This window comes from Sceloporus occidentalis, unplaced genomic scaffold, assembly GCF_023333645.1.
Source record: "Sceloporus occidentalis isolate IW3139 unplaced genomic scaffold, rSceOcc1.0.p SCAF_83, whole genome shotgun sequence".
In the NCBI taxonomy this organism is placed as follows: Eukaryota; Metazoa; Chordata; class Lepidosauria; order Squamata; family Phrynosomatidae; genus Sceloporus; species Sceloporus occidentalis.
Genome location: NW_028317063.1, coordinates 590,683 through 609,048, shown reverse-complemented (window position 1 = coordinate 609,048; position 18,366 = coordinate 590,683). Strand labels below are relative to the sequence as shown.

The 18,366-nt window shown below is 43.5% G+C and overlaps 1 protein-coding gene across 1 annotated transcript in view; it reads left to right on the top strand.

Moving 5' to 3' along the window:
- The window catches only part of LOC149285163 (DNA annealing helicase and endonuclease ZRANB3-like), a 50,820-nt gene extending 37,927 nt beyond the window's left edge, over nt 1–12,893 (top strand). Inside the window, exons 15-22 of the mRNA XM_089495711.1 lie at nt 1,532–1,743; nt 2,292–2,383; nt 3,572–3,673; nt 7,575–7,717; nt 8,647–8,790; nt 10,593–10,977; nt 11,779–11,910; nt 12,795–12,893. Coding sequence (XP_089351837.1) covers nt 1,532–1,743; nt 2,292–2,383; nt 3,572–3,673; nt 7,575–7,717; nt 8,647–8,790; nt 10,593–10,977; nt 11,779–11,910; nt 12,795–12,893 — 1,309 coding nt within the window. The remainder of the gene's footprint in view (nt 1–1,531; nt 1,744–2,291; nt 2,384–3,571; nt 3,674–7,574; nt 7,718–8,646; nt 8,791–10,592; nt 10,978–11,778; nt 11,911–12,794) is intronic.
- Nucleotides 12,894–18,366: the final 5,473 nt, after the last annotated feature.

The window sequence follows — 18,366 nt, the reverse complement described above, 5'->3', positions numbered from 1 at the left end:
GGGAGCTGATACAATTACATCTGTACAGCGATCAGATTTCTGGTACATTTCATTCAATAAAAATATTTCATAATATCTTTAACAGTGAATGCATTTAAAAAAAAAAAAAAAAAAAAAAAAAATAAAACCGAAATGAAGGAACGCGAATGAGGTTATGCATATTTAAAATGCCTACACGGGGCGACAGAAACACCACCTGATCGTGAGTCTGTGAATGTGTCTCCTGCGAAAGTGAAAGGTGCCAATTTCTGTCAAAAACGTATGTTCCAAGCTCATATGGCATGGCATTATGCTGGCACAAATGGACATTTCCGATTAATGTCAGCAGGATCCGAATTCGTTGGGCAGAAACGCATGTCCTGTTTCCATGGCAGCAAATAAGCCTAACGCTCATAGCCCCGCTGGTTTCTTTCCCGTTCTGGAGATTTCTGATCAAAAGGGCAATGAAATTATAGATTTTTAGTTCTTTCACAGGCTAATGATGCTGCGTGTGCATTACATGCTAGCTACCTGCCAGGTATCACGGATCATGAGCTGAAGTTTTTGCTGAATATCACGAAAGTTTAAATGTCTCCAAAAGTTGAGAGATTTTCTCGGCGGAAGTTAAATTTAAAAAAAACAAAACAAAATTCATAATTTTGTTACTGGTGGGTGAGAAGCTTTAAGTTGGATGAGATGTGGTTTGATGTTTTAGATACGGCTAAATGGGCCATGCAATAAATTGGGTCACTTTCCCTGCTCAAGCCCCACACTGAGTTCACACTTTATGACAGAGCTGATGAAGTCCTTTCCCCCATAGACTTTCATTAGTCACGGAGTCCCTTTTGGTCATTAAGACCGAGGCATTCTGCTGTTCATCTCAAGGCAGTAGAACATGGAGTCCACCTGGTTAATAATGAGTTCGGGTATTTTACTAGCGCATCCATTACCCCACTGCCCATATGGTGACAGAGGATTCTGGGAGTTGTACTTAACCTCTCTAGGACCATGATTGGACGGCACTAATAAGGTGTCTGAATAATTTGTACGGTAAGTAATAATAGAGTGTAAGCTTCCAGGAGCAAGACTCTCTTCTCCTTCTGTGCTATTAGTTATCAATATGTGTCAATTTTTATTTGTATTTTTTTTTTTTTACTTAAACAAACAAGGCATATACAAAAAAAACAAAAAATACTCCGGTAAATTGATATATGAGCAAATATAATGCAATACTTAATATATAGGAGATGCCAAAAACACATAATTTGTTCCCTGGTAATAGCGCCCGCAGACTCCGCAGCGCTCTATTAATAAACGTTGTGTAATAATGCTTCTTCTGGACAGTTTAATGGCTCCGGGTTTTAAGCCCCCCGTATCTCTTTATAGTCGCTGTTCCTTTTTGTATATTCTGGTGGGGGTTAGAATTGTAATATTTACATGCAAATAGGTTTTCTCCCAACAAAACGCTGCTTACTGTGTTTTCTTAACATGGCTTAAAATTTCCCATTTCCCTTTTTGCTGACGGCTTTCTTCACCCCCTGCTTTCTCCGAGGACAGGCTCCGAGAACAGGAACGCTGGAGACAGCCTTCAGGATGAGAAAGAAAATCAAAAGAAGAATGATGTGGATAATGAGCTCATTGAGAGCCCTCAGCGGGGGGCCGCCACATCTCCTGCTTGCGGTTTACGGGGGGACCGTTTAGTAAATGCGGAAAACAAAAGCGTAGAAGCCCACCCAACGCAGAGCTCAGGTGCTGATGGACCAGGTAATGGGCGACGCTCACGTCCTTTCTGACCGCCGTGAATAACCTTTCCATTGGTCAATCGATGACTCTCTATCTCCATTGGCTAGAGATTTGCTTACAATACAATAATTGTAATATTACAATACAATATTCAGCTTAATTAACCTTTTTATTACTTTTCTTCTCACAACATGATTCCTTTTTTGAAATGGCAACTTCTGCTTTGATTATTATTTATTCTTATTCCAGAAATGTGGTTTCTTCAACAACCTGTATTCCTTCCCTTCCATCCCACCGCAAGTATACTCTGTAAAAAAGGGGCTAAGCTGGCCCTGTATAATGGATAGTTAAATTCACATCACCATCTTACCTATGCATTATTTGCCCATTTTGCAGGGAAAGTTAATGGTTAATTAATGGCCCTGCACAGTACACAATTAAAACAGCAAGAGTAGATGTTTACACTTATATGCAAAGTCTCCGTCCCGCCATCGTATCTCCTCTCCGTTTTAATCCCTCTCCCCTATAGCAGAGTTTTATACTCCGTGTCCTCGTTCCTGTGTTTGCAGATCATTGTGAGAACGCCGCTTGTTCCCCGGCGTGCGATGGATTGCTGTTCTGTGCCAGCAGACATACCGATAGAATCTATTTATATGGCAAGGTATGTACAAAATGAATATACTGTCACATATTAAGGACCGGAAGAGAACATGCAGAATACGAACGCTTATTGTATCCCTTATACATACTATTTATGTGCCATAAAAAAGGCTGAAATTTAAAATGTGCCTAAAATTAAGGCTAAAATTGCCACGACAGCTTCTTTTATCCCGGGTGTATCTTAAAAAGAAACCATTTTTTTTTGTAATTGCTGAAATTTGGAGATTTTGTCTCGTTTTCTGCATCCTAGATGGGTTTTTTTTTTTCACAATCCCATTTTCTGCCTGCGTATAGTTCGAGAAATGAACCTAGCGGCCCCCCGTAGTGCCTTTGGCACAGAGAACCGCTACGCAGGTGCGTGTCGGGGCAGAGGAGAGGCAGAGTGCCGACTTGTAGAAACCCTCCATAAGGCACCGTAACGCATTCGGGTTTTATTCCATAAATAAAATCATGGAAGCCGTTTAGGCAGCCGTTGCTTTTAATCTGCTGCAGCGCGTACGAAGCGGCGGATACTGTTACGCTGTATACTGTTAGGCAGCGGTTGTCCCTTAATAGGACTTTGTTATCTGTACTGTTTTGGTCGTAGAATCTCAAAGGGACAGTTTAATGTCTCCGGCAGCCTCACCATAGCAGGATGTGTATTAAGGTACTCTGTGAGTAGTTTAATGCGTATTCTTTAAAATGTTTTTTAAAAGTCATAACAAACGTAATAAAATAACGTATGGAAAAGCTGCTGCGGAACGCCAACATCGATTGGCTGCTTGGAAAAGGGGCAAATGCGTATAGAGGGATTCTGCAGAACACCCCCCCCCCCCCGTTGGGCATGCTGGGAAAAGTTAAAGGGACCACTCAGCTATCACAGTACACGGAGGCTGGAGTGTCTCTTTAAAGAGACGGCGGGTTCTTTCTTCGGGTGGCATTAAGATTATAGCAACAGCCCAGCATATAACACGGGCAAAGCGCAGGACAATTAACCGTCCGGCGGTCATGTTCAATAATCTTAAAAGGACCTTGTATTTTTTCAGTGGTACTTAAGCTCCAATGGATTACCTGGTGCGTAGATCAAGACAATGTATTTATTTATTTTTTTAAACAATAATATTAAATGAAATCGGCACTGAAGAGGTCTTCGTGCTCCTGAACCGATTATAATCCGCGTCGCGTTCTGAACTCGGCTTTTTCCTTCTAGGACGGGGAGCCGTTGAACCGTAATTTCATTCCTTTGGATATCGTATTGGGAAACTGGGATGATTTACCCGAAGCGATGCAGCAGAAACCAAACAGGTTATTGGTAAGAAAACTCATTTCTGGAGGAGCTCGATGAGCAGCGCCGTGCGTTTTATCTGTTTCCGTATAAATTGGAAATGCCTTCTGACACCTGCAGCCGAATTACGGGGGTTTTTAATTGAGTTGCAAACCTATTACTTCCCGCGTGTTAAAATCGTTCTAAACATCGATGTGTTTTAAGGGATTGGGTTGCACCAAATATTTCAGTAAATCCCAGCAGCCCAGGTGTTACGGGGCCCATAGGTCTTTTTTTTTGTCACAAGTCAGATATTCATTCGTTTTCTGCAGCTCCGCTTCTTCTCTCGCCTCATCTTGTTCTTCTTACTTCATCCTCTTCTCGGGGGTATCGGCTCCGTTAACCACGCCTCCCGGAGCACTTCCGCAAAAAGGGCGGAGCCTCCACACGCACCCTGTCCTCTGATAGGCGGAACGGGGAGAGGATGTTCCGGGGGGGGGGGGCGCGCAGTGGCTTCGACCTTTTGATGAATTACTCTGAGAGCCCAGAATTATGCAGACGGATTTGGGGAGAAAAAGAGGGTCTGGACCTGGTCACCCGGACCTAGGTAACAGAGGTCAGGACAGTTTAAGAAGGTTACCTTGGGCTGAATTCTTCCATTCGGATAAATCTTTATTAGAATCTGATCACAGAAGCGACTCTTTATAATACCCCCAAGTTCCACGGGCTGCTGCGCTCCCCCCCTCCATTTTTTTTGTAAATTGTTTCCATTTTGAGAGGTGATTTCTATTACCATCAAAACACTTTTTACCTCCTAAAATGTAAACAACATTTTTTTAAAAAAAAAACAAAAAAAACCGCTTCTATAATGTGTAACACTGGAGGGAGAGGGGTTCTCATAGCGTGTTTATAGGGTGAAGGAATGGTGGAATGTGCAGAAAATGATCCTTTCTTTCTCTGTTGCTTTTAAAATAAATGTCGGCGTTCAGTTAATAGCCGTTCTCGGTGTCCTTTAGCCGGTTTTCTGGGAAATATAAGGTTTTTCTCGCTTAGTACATGAGGCTTCCTCCCGTGTATCATCATATCACATCAGTGGCTATTGCAGTGGCCTGGCTTCATGTAAAGCGAGTGAATGAGATTGACGTGATCCGTCCTTCATAAATCCGCCTCGGCCCCCGGTCCTAATAATAATGTCGCCCGAAACGAATCCCAGGATGTTATTCCTTAATAGCCCGTCCAGTAACTTCCCCGCTGCATATGTCAGCCTTCCGGGGCTATAATTATACTTCGCTATCTGCAATCCCTGCCGTGTCTTACTGCGGAGATACGAGCTTATGAAACGGCCGCCTATCACCAAATGCTACGGAGATACTTCTACTATCTCTATATATAAATATATATATAGCGCATGTTACATTTATTTTCTGATCTGTAAGAGAGTGCTATGATGTCGTGCTTTGTTTCTATGCAGTTAGAGGCAAGTATAGTCAGGGAATTTACAGAGAGGGTGGTAATCAGTGGAACAGCCTCCCAGCAGAAGTGGTAGAGATTAACACAGTGAGGGAATGTAAACATGCGATAGATGGGGCAGAATGGGTCCAATTTGTAAGGGGGACAGTCTGCTTCACGTAGCTTGTGTACTGCGTATAATGTATTTTGGGGGTAATTAATGGGGTCACCCTACCAATACCCCCCCAGATGATTGACCTTAGAATTGCAGCCGTGGGTTGGAGCAGAGACGGAATATATAACCACGCGCACCAATCACCCTATATATAGACGAAGTGTTGGATATATATATATATTTTTACGGGGCGTGCGATTGCAGTAAATTCAGACAAGTGCTGCTAACGTCTGCTTCGCCCAAAATAAACGTGATATTCCGACACCTTCACGTTCCCGTGGAAGCGAACGCCGCCCGGCGCCTTATTACTTCTCTTCCTCATTTACAGATTACCGACTGTGATAACTCATTAATATGCCTTTCAGCTTAACCCTTCGCCAGCCGGCTCGGTGCATATCAGCGGAGGCCGCAGAAAACGAATACGTTGCGAAATCTATTAACCCCTTTCATGCCGGAAAGTCAATGATCCGGGCTTTTTGTCTTCTACCACATCTCTAATTCTTGGCAGATTTTTAAACACACCCACCCATGGCATTTTAAGGGTTAAAGCAGGATTGTGATGGCGTCCTTGCACCTCTCAGTGTTGTGTATGATTTATATCTATATATATTTAGGTTTATATGTTTGTATAATGTTTAATGTAGTTTTTTTCTGTTGAATGTTATAGGTGAACAGGTTATACCTGAGCTGGGAAGTTAAACCTGTTCCAGTAATGGGGGCGTCAGCTCTTCGGACAAATCACCGCCCCGCATGACGGCGATTATGGTCATTTAAACGAATCCTACAAATGGCTCAGATGTGTTTTTATAAAATGAATAAATTAACGCCAACTAGATTCGCCAGCATGGATCCTGGATGTGCCCCTCGTAATGTATAGGGTTATTAACATCAGATATCCGGCCCCTGAAACTCTTCACCCCCATCCCGCGGGTATTGACCGGCTAATACCCCTACCCCTTGTTTGCCAGCGGATATCACTTGGGGTTGTCACAACCTTTTGGGGTTAAAATTTATGTAAATTTACACCTTGTTTCCATGTTGGCCCAATAAAAAAGCACCAACGTCATCCAAAGATTTAGCTTTCCGTGGGGCTAATTTATATAATAATAATATAATTATTATTATAATACTATTATATACATGGATATTATTATATATTTATATATAATAATATTGCTATATAATAATTAATATTATAGACATTTGGTGCGTTGTTCGGATTGTATGTAGCAGGCGTGTGTGATTAGCCGTGTAACATGATAACAGAGCACATGTAAGCGAGTACCGCGTGGAATGGGGTAATAGCAGCGGGGCGCGGGGTATTAAAAAAAGGAATAAAAGCAAAGAGAGAGAAATGTGTTAAAATGCAAAACCGACACATAGGAAACTGATATTCTTAGCCCGTGTTAATTGGCCGCACGTCGGGGCGTCTGAAAGGAACGGGGCTCCGATATATATCCCCGAAATGTGTATTAACGACTTAAACGCAGATTTATCTAATCTGGTATCGTTTCTTGTCCCCGCTGAATGCCAGGAGATTCTATTTTAGATTTCCGTGCTCATGGTAACGAGGCGGTCTTCAGGCTGCGGCTTCCATTCCGATTTCTTCAGCCCTCCCTGCTGTCCTCGGGGTTATTTGAACATTTAAAGACACAGATCACGTGTCTATGATAGATTGCCGATTATATTAATGTTTAATGAAGGAGGCAGAATTTTATGTGGACGTCACCAATCCCTCCGTAGGAACAATAAATATTATCCGCTGAGCTTTATACAGTAACGGGGTCAGCCGGCAGACAGGCGGAGATATTCCGTTTGGCTCTCCCTGCCGAAGCACCACACTGAGCCGATGCTTTATGGCTATGCTAATGAGCTCCTGCATCTATAATGAAGTCCTTTCTTCCTTAGACTTTCATAAGTCACAGGGTCCCTCTGAGTGATTAAGACTGAGCCATTCTATGTTTTTAGTGTGTCTACTAGAATGGGTTTAGGTAACGGCCAGAACACATCAGAAACCAGCGTGCAGCTCTGTAACAATGTATGAAAACCACAATATTCTTTAAAACATATTTGCGATGAGCCACGATTTTTCCTTTTAATTGAAGTTTGTTTTGTTATCCAAAGTCCTGAACTTCTTCCTTTAAAAGCTTAAAAAAGGCATTTGGAAAGCGTGTACAGTAGTTTGTTAAAATGCATTTCTTTTGATATGGATTAGATTTTCCCTAAAGGGGGCATCTAAAACCCATCAATCTGTATGGGGGGAAGTGGGGGGCGCCTGTTTTTTTACGGCGGGGTATTCTAACCCTTTTCTCTCTTTTCCGTTAGATTTTACGGTTTGTGAGAGAGTGGAACAGCCTGACGGCCATGAAGCAGAGGATTATCCGGAAAAGCGGTCTAATATTCAGAAGCCCCGTCCTGGCCCTGGAAAACCTCTCAAAGCAGCAGCCGGCACACAGCAGCACTAAGAGGTCCGATTATAACCCCCCCCCCCCCCCGTCTCACCTGGGAAAGCAGAACATGCGCTGCGAGCCGCTGTAATCAGCACCCCACGCGCTTCCACACGCAGACAAAATGAACCTTATTGTGCGGCCCGGATTAAGCCAACTGCCGAAGAACAAATTGCCTGCCTCGCGGGAACATGTTCTTTATATACAAATATTTTATTATTATTATTATTATTATTATTCTTTTTTAAATACCTGCGAGTTCCAGTTCTGCTGAATGTTTTATTCCTTTTATCCGTACGGATATAGCGTTTGGATCGGTGCCCCCTTTTCTGGCACAGTGTGTGTGTATATGTATATATGTATATGTATATATATATATATATATATATATCCTATATATTCCATAGAAGAGATCAGCCCAGGGCTGGACGACCCTGAGAATTGTGCCAATTCCCCCCAAGACCCGAGGCTCAGGGCAAACCCTTGGGGGGGGGGGGGGGTCCCGGTCAAATTTCTTTCCCAATTTATGTCTATAGAATGGTCCAGGTAAAGGTCCGAACTCAGGTCCAAAGTTCTGGATCTCCCAATAAGTGTCGCTGGGACCTAATTGCCTGCGCTACGCATGGTTTACACGCCAAATGGTCTGCAATGTCTCTATCTGCCCCTCGGCCCCCCTATTATCAAAGGCAGGGTATGTTATAGAACGTGTTTTCTATAACAGTTTGGATTACTTGGCTTAGTCTGAGCTCTGGTTTTGCCCTCGTCGGCCCCCCACACGGCCCTCAACCCTCCCTTCAGGCGATAACCTGAAAAGATTCCCCAATAACAGGTAAATAGAGTTAAATAGAGCGGCTGCTCCGAGCGGGGATGGAGCGGATATCGGAGCGCGGCTCGCTTTAATGACTTGCGTGATATATACATATAATTGTTTGATCGAATTGGCTTCCCAGGTACCTGACCAAAGAAGATGTGGCGGTCGCTTCATTAAGCAAAGTTCAGAGCGGCGGGGGAAGCGTGCGGATAATCAGCAGGGAATCCACGTCGTCCGTCAAGGAAAAGGTGTCGTTAAGTAGAGTGTCGGGAACCCCTGCCATGTAAGTGCCGCGGACCGTCACGATTGCAGTGATTTACCGACACAGCGGCGCTTTTCATCCTTTTCCGTGTAAAAAATGTATTTACGAGAAATAGGAACACTCAAGCCTTTTTTGGAAAATATATATATTTATTTATTTATTTTAAATACACAAACGGCATCGATCGTTACGCTGGATGTTTGTTACACATTTTTTAAAGCTTATATATATATATATATATATAGAATATATTCTAATATCCGGGTCATGAAATGATTACACAGGTTGTGTCGGCTCAACATGTGGCTCCTGTTTAAAGGGACAGTAACACATCATAAAAACCACACACACGCCTTATTAATGTGGAATTAATGCCGCCTCGGGTATAGCAGGGAAAAGGAGGTTCACAGAAACCATTATTCGCAGAAGTTTCAAACTAAATCGCAGCAGCCACCCCCTTTCTGAGCATAAAGCCCCCCGCGTTACAGGGCTGTGAAGGGGACGCCGGACGCCGTTCTGTTTGGTCGAGCGGGAGGGATGACTTCACCTCCTTTAAATGAATAATATTGCTCCCCCCGGGGTTGTTAGCTGCAGCGTTGTTAGTGACCGGCAAATGTCAGCGGGAATTCAGCGTCCCCAAACATCATCTCTCCGCTGCCGCCGCAGCTAGGAGAAGCAGAAGACGAGCGTTTAAAGGGACGGTACGGGCAAATCTGTGTCATTATATCCCCAAATATTATACCCGGCAGCTGGCGGCTCGCACGGCGTTTCTCAGAGGAGCCAACTTTACAAACATTGTCGTGAAAATAGTCGTAATTACATGTTCCCCCGCTGTCACGTATCCGTGTATGTCGTGTATCACGCGTGTGGCTGTGACATTGTATATTGGGGGAAACTGAGCGGGCTTTGGCATCACAGACATCCTTTAACAATATGGCAAAGGTTTGTCCTTCTCGGAGTTTAATCCCTGATTGCCCGAGCCATTTAAAAGCTGGGAGCCGCAGGGAGAGCATCTGACGCCTATTCTTCCCGGCAGCGATTGAGAAGACTGTTAATGGCCGTACGATACGTTTCATTTCAATCCCAGCTTTAGACGTCTCTCTGGGAGGTCCGGCTGCCCCTAGGTTAGGGTTAGAGTGTGTAATAGGAGCTTGCGCTCGTTCCGCAGAGACCCCCGCGGCGCGTAAACCTTTTGCCGCCTGTCACATTTTCCGTTTAGCCCTCGTAGTGGAATCTAAAGCCTCACGCTGGTTTCATGCAAAAGAATATATTCCGAGGTTACGGCTTTTATAGATCGGCCGTCACCCCTGCGAAGAAGCTGCTCTCTTCTATCATTGTTGCCTAGCAACAGTCTCTCGGCTCCACCCATATCCATCTCGCTACCCGGGGATGACTATATTATAAATATAAATACATCGCTAGCCGTCCGGTCACTCCATGAGCGAAGGCTCCTTAAAAAAAAAAAAATGTTTTGGGTTTTTTTGGGGGGCAATTCCTACATCAGTTATTAAAGAGTATTCCTGGGAGGCAAAATCAGTGGCTACTCGGGAAGACGATTCCGTGTTTGTCAACGGCACAAAACATAAAAGGCGCAGGTCTTCTAAACTGGTTACCTCCCTGCCTTCAGTTCAGTATGTAAAATCAAGGGGTTAAAGATGCTTGCGTAATGTCTTATAGATGTCCGTGTAACCCCTTGTCTGCCAGATCCTTCACAAGGTTCCCCAACCCGTTTGCTTGTGTTCCTACGGTTTAGTAGCTGATTGAATAAAGTAACGTTGTGTGCCTCTGTCCTTTCTAAGATGACTTTTTGTCTTTCCGTTTAGTCCTGAAGAAGGAGGCGATCCGCAGCCGGCCGGCCTCTCTGCGCATGGGCTCGACGGCTCCGCGTTCAAAGGTTACCTGCAGGCGGTAGACGGCGCCGGGAACCCTCTCTGCCTTCACTGCCAGCAGTCGTGCAGCCACCGCGCCACCACGGCCCTCACCGCAGACTGGGATACCAGGTTTTGTTCGCAAAAATGCCAGGACGAGTTCTTAATTCGCTCGAGCCAAAGCTACATGAGGGCGAAGGTCTTCGAGACGGAGCACGGGGTCTGCCAGCAATGCTGTCTCAATGCCCACGAGCTTTACTTGAGTGTGAGAGATGCCCCCGCGGCCAGGAGGAAAACTCTTTTGGAGAGCACCTGGTTGGCGCAGCTTCCGGTGGACCAGGTAGGCGACCGCTAACTGCCAACCGTTTGCGTATCGTGCCCTAATTTACATTTACGAGTCAGCTGTTTCATGCCTTCAGTACCAGTGAAGGGCGATACCGGCGGAGTACGAGGGGCAGGGAATAAATGCGAAGCGTTAAACCAAACAAGAGAAAACTGGGTCACTGAGCGATACCTGACGTTCACGAGGCTAATAAATCCCAGAGCGATCCCAGGGGGTAGATCGTTTCGGTGGGGGCTTCGCACAATATACATTAAATACGTAAACTTCAGCAGAAGCTGCAGGAAAAGCCGCATCGCAGCCCCCGAGAGACTGCATTACTGGTAATAATCCAGCGAATACACAATACATTTAAATTGGGCGCAGGAGAAAGACATTTTTGGGGCTGCAGCTGTACAGTAGGAACATATTATTTATTATCTCACAGTTTTTGGTATCCACTGATACTGGGATCAAACTGTTATTTTTGAGATTACGTAGGAATTGTAAAAACGACACTTTTATTATTATATAGATCCCTGGCCTGGTGCGTTATACGGCGCAGTTGTAACCAACCCCTTCGCTATAAGACTTAACAAAGTGAATCATTTAAGGGGTTTTTTTGCATGCATTTGGGTGCCAGCAGTAAAATTCTAGAAGCCGTGAATACGCTAGTCCTGTCTCAGCGTTACGGCTCTCGGTGGCCTTATTTCCATTCTATATGAGGTTTAGAGAAATAAAGCATGAAACCGGCGTGTTATAGAGCTGCCTTATAACTAATAAGCTGGACGCCCCGGCACATTTGTGGCTTCTTTCTCCTAGTTGAACGAGCTGATAAAGAACCCCACGGAGGGCCAGTTCTGGCAGGTGGATCATATCAGACCCGTGTACGGCGGGGGAGGGCAGTGCTCGCTGGACAACCTGCAGACTCTGTGCACCGTCTGTCATAAAGAGGTAGGAATTATGTCATTTGTCATTTTTTGGGGATCACATTATTTAGAGAAAATATAATTAGAATACAACACAACCTCTGAGCACCTTATTTCCACGGCAAACAACTAATTGCATTATCTGATAATAAAAGCCATTACTCCTTTTTACGTTTCTTGTTAATATTTTGAAAGATTTCCATGTCATTGTCACACGCGTTATTTTTTAACGTCTGGAGGGTTTTGTGGCTGAGGGTGACCCGTAAGTTTCCGGCAGCACGTAGGCGCCTCGTAGTCGGGCCCGTGTCAAAGCCGTGCCTCAGCTAAAGTTAAAAGGACCTGAAGCGGGGATCACATCCGTGTCCGCGCTCCAAGTCCCTATCTGTGTTCCATCAGCTCGGTGCGTTTGATACAGGATTCCGCCGCTGGCGTTGGGAAGGCTGATGACGTTTTTAATAGTCCGTTGTGATTGATATCGGACGCCCGATAATACAGCTTCTCGTCTCCGGAGCGGTCAGGGTAGAATCTGACTTTGTACAAGCAGAGCAGCGGCGTCTATTTCTGATCCCATGATTGAATAGACGAGCGCCTTCCTGCTGATTGCTCTACCTTTACCGCCTTGCGCCTCGCTTACACTCTCGGTAACCCCAAAGAGATGAGTTCAGAGCATCGCCAGGTTCCTTGTTGAACCCAGCAGAGAGAGGAGAACTAAACGAGCGAATATGTAAGAAGGCACATTAACCCTACACGCTACAGCTTCACGCGTGTATCAAGAGGAGGCACTCGGATCCAGCCCACTCAGGTATCACTCAGAATAGACGGCACAGTAGTCACCTCCGGGTCCTTGTGCTGTTCTTTTACTCCCTGCACAGCTTGACCCTTAAACCTGCCTTTATTTCTGCTTTCCAGAGAACAGCCAAACAAGCTAAAGAAAGAAATCGAACAAAGAAGCTTTCCATGGCCTCGAAATACGGCTCGGACATCACGAAATTCTTTTCCAAAGCCTAGAAGATCCCGGTTCCGGATCGAGTTCGCTGCCTGGGAACTGTTACCCTTGTAAATTCCAAATCAAATAATATTTTAGGCGATGTCCGCTATCCCCGCTGTTTTGCACTCAGAGCTGATTAGATTTTTGGATGTTTTTTGTATACAGTAACGATGTCACAAATAAAATACATTTCTTGTTCTTGTTGAATGATTGGAAAACGCGCCGCCTTAACCGGACCCCGCTTTATTTAAGCAAAGCTCTAAAGTAATTGGTGTAATGCGTTAACCCCTCACTCACTATATTTTGGGTTTAACTGACCCTCCATTGCCGTACTCCTGGTGAACAGCAGGATTTAAATTAATCGTTCTCGGAGATCCAGGCTGTACCCCGATTGTGGCCGTTTCCAGGCTGCAATGAGAAGAAAACGAGCAAATTGCAATTTCCTTACTTCATTTTATTTCAGTTAAAGCCCCGGCCCGCTTCCCTTGGCATTATATGTACTGCGGACACAGAAGGTACATTTTAAGAATAAATAGCCATAATGGTACCTCGTTTTGTTCTGTGTATAACGCCTATACAGACAGCTCGATACTGCACAGGGGTTTTGTAGGCATTTAGTTAGCTGTATGATTAAACAATTATACCAAACACGTTCTAATGATCATCAATTTAATATGTAGCTTGAAATAAAATCTGGGTAAAATAAAACTGGGTGAGAACAGTCAAGCTCCCTAACAGTGAGGTTACTGAAGACAGTTTAATGTGAAAAGTCATACACTGCGGCAAGACCGAGCACGGCAACAACAAGGTAGTTACACCGAGTCAGTGAATCCTCTCCCAGGCAGAAGTTTCAGGGTGAGATCGCTGGGCTCGACCTTAAGAGGAAAACTTTGTTGCAAGCATCTGGTTTATGCCTCTAAGACCTGGAAGATTGAAAGGGCCCACAAAGAATCGTTTGGAATATAAGGTAGCCTATCTTTTGCTCGGTGTCTTTGGAATAAATTCCTAAATTATTACCAAGACCTGCAAGCGCCCCTTTTTCTTTTTATTATTTCTTCAGTAAAACGCGTAAAATATATTAAAGAACTGGTAGAAAAAAAATGTCTTTGGGGATCTTAGGACAAACACAGCAATTTATACCATTTTTATTGAATAAACGGATTGATGACACACATAAAAGCTTATAGTTTTAACGCTTTGTTAATAAATCCCATCAGTAGCAGAGGAAGCCGTCTTAGGCTTCTGACATCCAACGCGGACTGACCATTCGAACAGCCGGATTCCTACCGAGACGCCCCGACGTTTCCAGCGCGAGGAGTGATTAATTCCACGAAGCGGCCCGGGGTTCTGAGCCGAGATACAGCCGACCTTCCCAATTAAAGCTGACACTCTGTATAAATCGCATGTTCACACCCCTGCTCGGCAATCACCTGTTTCTGGCATCATTTTCCACGTCTCAGTCTCTGATGTACAAGGTGTTGAGTTTTGTGAACTGGAACGTGATGTGACGCTGCTTTATCAACTCGATACATTTAACACTTTTTTTCTTTTTCTGCTATGCGCTGCAGTTATTTTTTTTAACACCCTCCCTGCTGTAATGAGCATATTTACAGACAGGGCTGTTTTTTTTACCGTGGGGCAAAAGATGCAACTACCTAGGAATCGCTTCCTCTCCCCCCATCTCCAGTCCTCAAGACTACAATACCTTTCCCTTTTAAACTGTACATAGGTGCGTTTTTCCTTTACTTTACAGAGAGGGTGGTGGATAAGTGGAACAGCCTCCCAGCAGAAGTGGTAGAGGCTAATACAATGAGGGGATTTAAACATGCATGGGATAGACATACGGCTCCTGAATCTAAGACGAGACCAACGACTGATTAAGGTTTGAGTCTTTACAGCGGGAGAAACAGACAGACTTGACGGGATCTGCTGGCAGATTATTTGTGTCTATGTTAAAATGGGTGGGGCTTGAGCAAAAAGGAGATGGGCTTGCCTGAAAATGGGTAGGGCTATTATTAAGCCCCTCCTACTTCACCTAGAATGGAATCCTTATAAAACCAACATTCTAGCCAACAAAAAAATCAGATTGTTTAGTGCAGATCTGAGTAACGTAGTTTGCCATCTGATTCATTGGGTTTTACTATATCATAAATTATATTTCACGCTGTTAACCCTGCATGACCCAGGGGCAATTCAGCCGTTAAAAAGCGGACCTGAAAGCTTCCCTCTTGACTTGCCTACAACATACTTGTTAATGAATGAACCACATAGTCTCTAAATAGCTATAATTCACATTTCTGCTCTAAAATCTTGCAATTTCTGTAAATCACCACAATCATCTTCTCTTACAAACAATTTAGATCCTAACTTTATCCCAAAGAGCTTACAATCCGCCAACCCTTAATAGCCCCATTAACCCTTTCTAACAAAGTCTTTATAGAATAATTAGAGCTATTTTAAAGCACACTGTATGCGCCGTTCTTCCTGGCAGTAAAGGTGTTAAAGATCGAAATTATGATTTTAAACACCATTCCAGGCTTTAAAGTCTATATTTCCAAGCTGATTCCATGGCAGCAAACACCGTAAGGTTATATCTGTCACCAGCACTGAAATAACATCACTGAAGTTCACCGGGGAGGAGGGTCGAGTTATTAGTCCATCTAATATCGTACATCAATAACCACGTGCATCGTTACTCGTCTGTCCATTGGGGAGACGTACGGATACATCCGCGGCGGATAGGATGATATTTCTGGTTCATGCTGCCATCAGCTGAATCGCGGATACGGGCAGATTGTGTACGACGTAGTCACTTGGGAGATGATATACCCTCGTTTCTTCTCTATCTGGGGGCTGTAAGTAGGTCTCTGGTCCAAAAACCCACAATTAGAGCCCGAATCTGAAGTCAATTGACCTGAGGCTTCCCTCCAAGAAGTGACCTTGATGGTGGAGAGATGGCTCTGGGTGGTTAAGGAAGAGACCCCCAACCAGGCCAACTGCTCAAAGGGGAATAAAAATGACAAATATAAAATACTAAAACCCCGTTAAACTCTAATATATATATATATATATGGAACGTGGACCTGGTGACCTGCTAAACAGCAGTGGATCCCCAAAGGCCCGGGGCAAACCCAGTGAGCTCCAGGTACATATATCTTATTTCTCACAAAATTGGTTAATAAAAAGGTTTTAACCAAAAGGTGTACACATCAAACAACCAAGCATTCTTACTGTGCCACGTATACCGAGAATTAAGGTGTAAGCGTGATGAGCTGTAAGAAGTTGGTACCCAACCCTTTAAAAGGTGGGATTTTAAAGGGAGTACAGCCTATTAAATGCTCTCTCCTCTTTCCTCTCCTTTCTTTCCTCGGTTTTCTCTCTTTCCTCTTTTTTTTCCCCTGCACCATTGGGAAAGCTTCTCCATGCGCATATATCCAGTACCAAAACCTACCTGTCTGCAAGCAGCCGGTGCCACTGGTTGGGGTTATTTGAAGCAGCTTGTAGAAGGACTTTTCTTTTTCTAATTTAAGAGGAATAGTCAATGAATACAATGAAAAATAAGTTGCTTCACTCCAAATAAAAACCTTACTTTATTGAGCATGTTTTTTTTTTTTACACATTTTATTTTAGCGTTGTTCTGTCCCATAAGCATTTTAAGCTCTTATTCTGAAACTTGTGCAATTACTCGATACCTTTTTACTCCACTTTATACTTAATATACGTCAAGAAAAAAGAAGAAAAAAGAGCTTTTATGATACACTTTTAATAAACCACAAAAATACTCCATAAAATGCCAGCTTCCCCATCTAAGTAAAGTGCGTTGTCAATAGTTTGGGTAACATTTAATTCTTGCATATATGTATAAGGAAGGAAAAGAATACATATCCGGCCAGAACATATAGCGGTCTCTAGAAACAAGAATTCAGTGGAACAATATAAGAATATTTAAGAAAAAACAACTAATTGGAAGCAGCCGGTTTAACCTTTAACCATGGCTTGAAAGCGACAGATATTTGCAATTACATTTTAACCCTTTCCAACATATTTTCTGTGTTTTGTTATTCATTGGGATTGGAAAACCCGTCCTAGAAAAAGTAAAAACCGTCCCCACGAGGAATTAATGCACAGAACCTGAGTTTTGGGGGGGTTTTCCTTTAATTGCCGTTTTGACAACCATATGCAATCCATATGCAATCCGCACATGCGGTACAAATGCTTTCAGAAGCGCGAGGATCGCACCGTACATTGCCGCTAACGAGCAGAGATGGATATTGATATTTTTTCTGTTCCCATTGATATTCTCGGATAACTCCACAGGGGGGTCACTGTTAATGCTGGAGCTTTCCAGGGCCTGAGATGATATACGATGCCCACTCCACGCTGGATTTACATGCGTGTGTGTGAATGTGTGCATATGAGTATGTATGTGTGTGTATTACACACACATATATAATATATATATATATATATATATATATATATATATAGCACAAAACGGTATAACCGTCTGCAAGCACTTTAATGTAACGTCATAAAAACATTTGAGATTTTTTGTGGCATTAAAATAATTACACAAAGTATTCTGTGCTGGACTGAAAATTGATTTAAATGTAGCATTATCTGTATTAAGCCGATAAGAAGCTAGATTTGGTCTAAACATGCAAAGTATTGATAAAGGAAAAATAGTCATATTTCTATTATGATTAGAGTCAATATATTTGTTCAGTGAAGTGTTGTTGCTGTAGGGTCCACAGCGATGATGAATTTCACTGTTTCTTGCAGCGCCGCAGCAGTTTTATACCGAAGCATCAGAATTATCCCCCCTGTTACACCTCAATGTCGCAGAATCTTTTCAAGGACTGACTGGTTTTACCCCTTTGTTACTAAAAAGGTTCTGATGGGCTGTAAGTCTGTTCCCTTAACAAGCTTGCATTGTTCGTTTAAGGATTAATATATTGCAACGGGAATCCAATTATTTTTTTTTTATTTCTTCTTTCAGTACCAGATCGTTCGAAGTGGGACAGCCCCTTTAAAATACCTTTAAAAGAAGGTCTGTTTAGTATTTTTTTCTGAACCTTTTGGGCAGTTTCCAGGCCACTTTCCTCGCATATCAAGAAACATTAAATACCTTGACAAATAATAATAATTTAGGGTACATCACGATAAACCCTTAAACCAACCCTGATCCCTGCAGAAGCTCCCAGTAGCCTGCCAGGGGCTAGCGGTTAAATCATAAGCGGGTCACGGGGCATCACGCATACTATCATTTTACAGATACAGGCATGTGAAATAACACGGGGTTTACAGGGATGTAAACAAACACGCATTTACATTTATTCGCTTAAAACTTTCTTGCTTTACAAACTGTTTCCGATATCGGTTATTCAGCTCCCCGGTTTGAGGCTGGGAACTGCCGTTTTAGTGTCGGCTATCGAGCTATAATTTAACGGTTGCCGGGGGCACATGGATGGTGATCCGTTGAAAGCTGAGGGT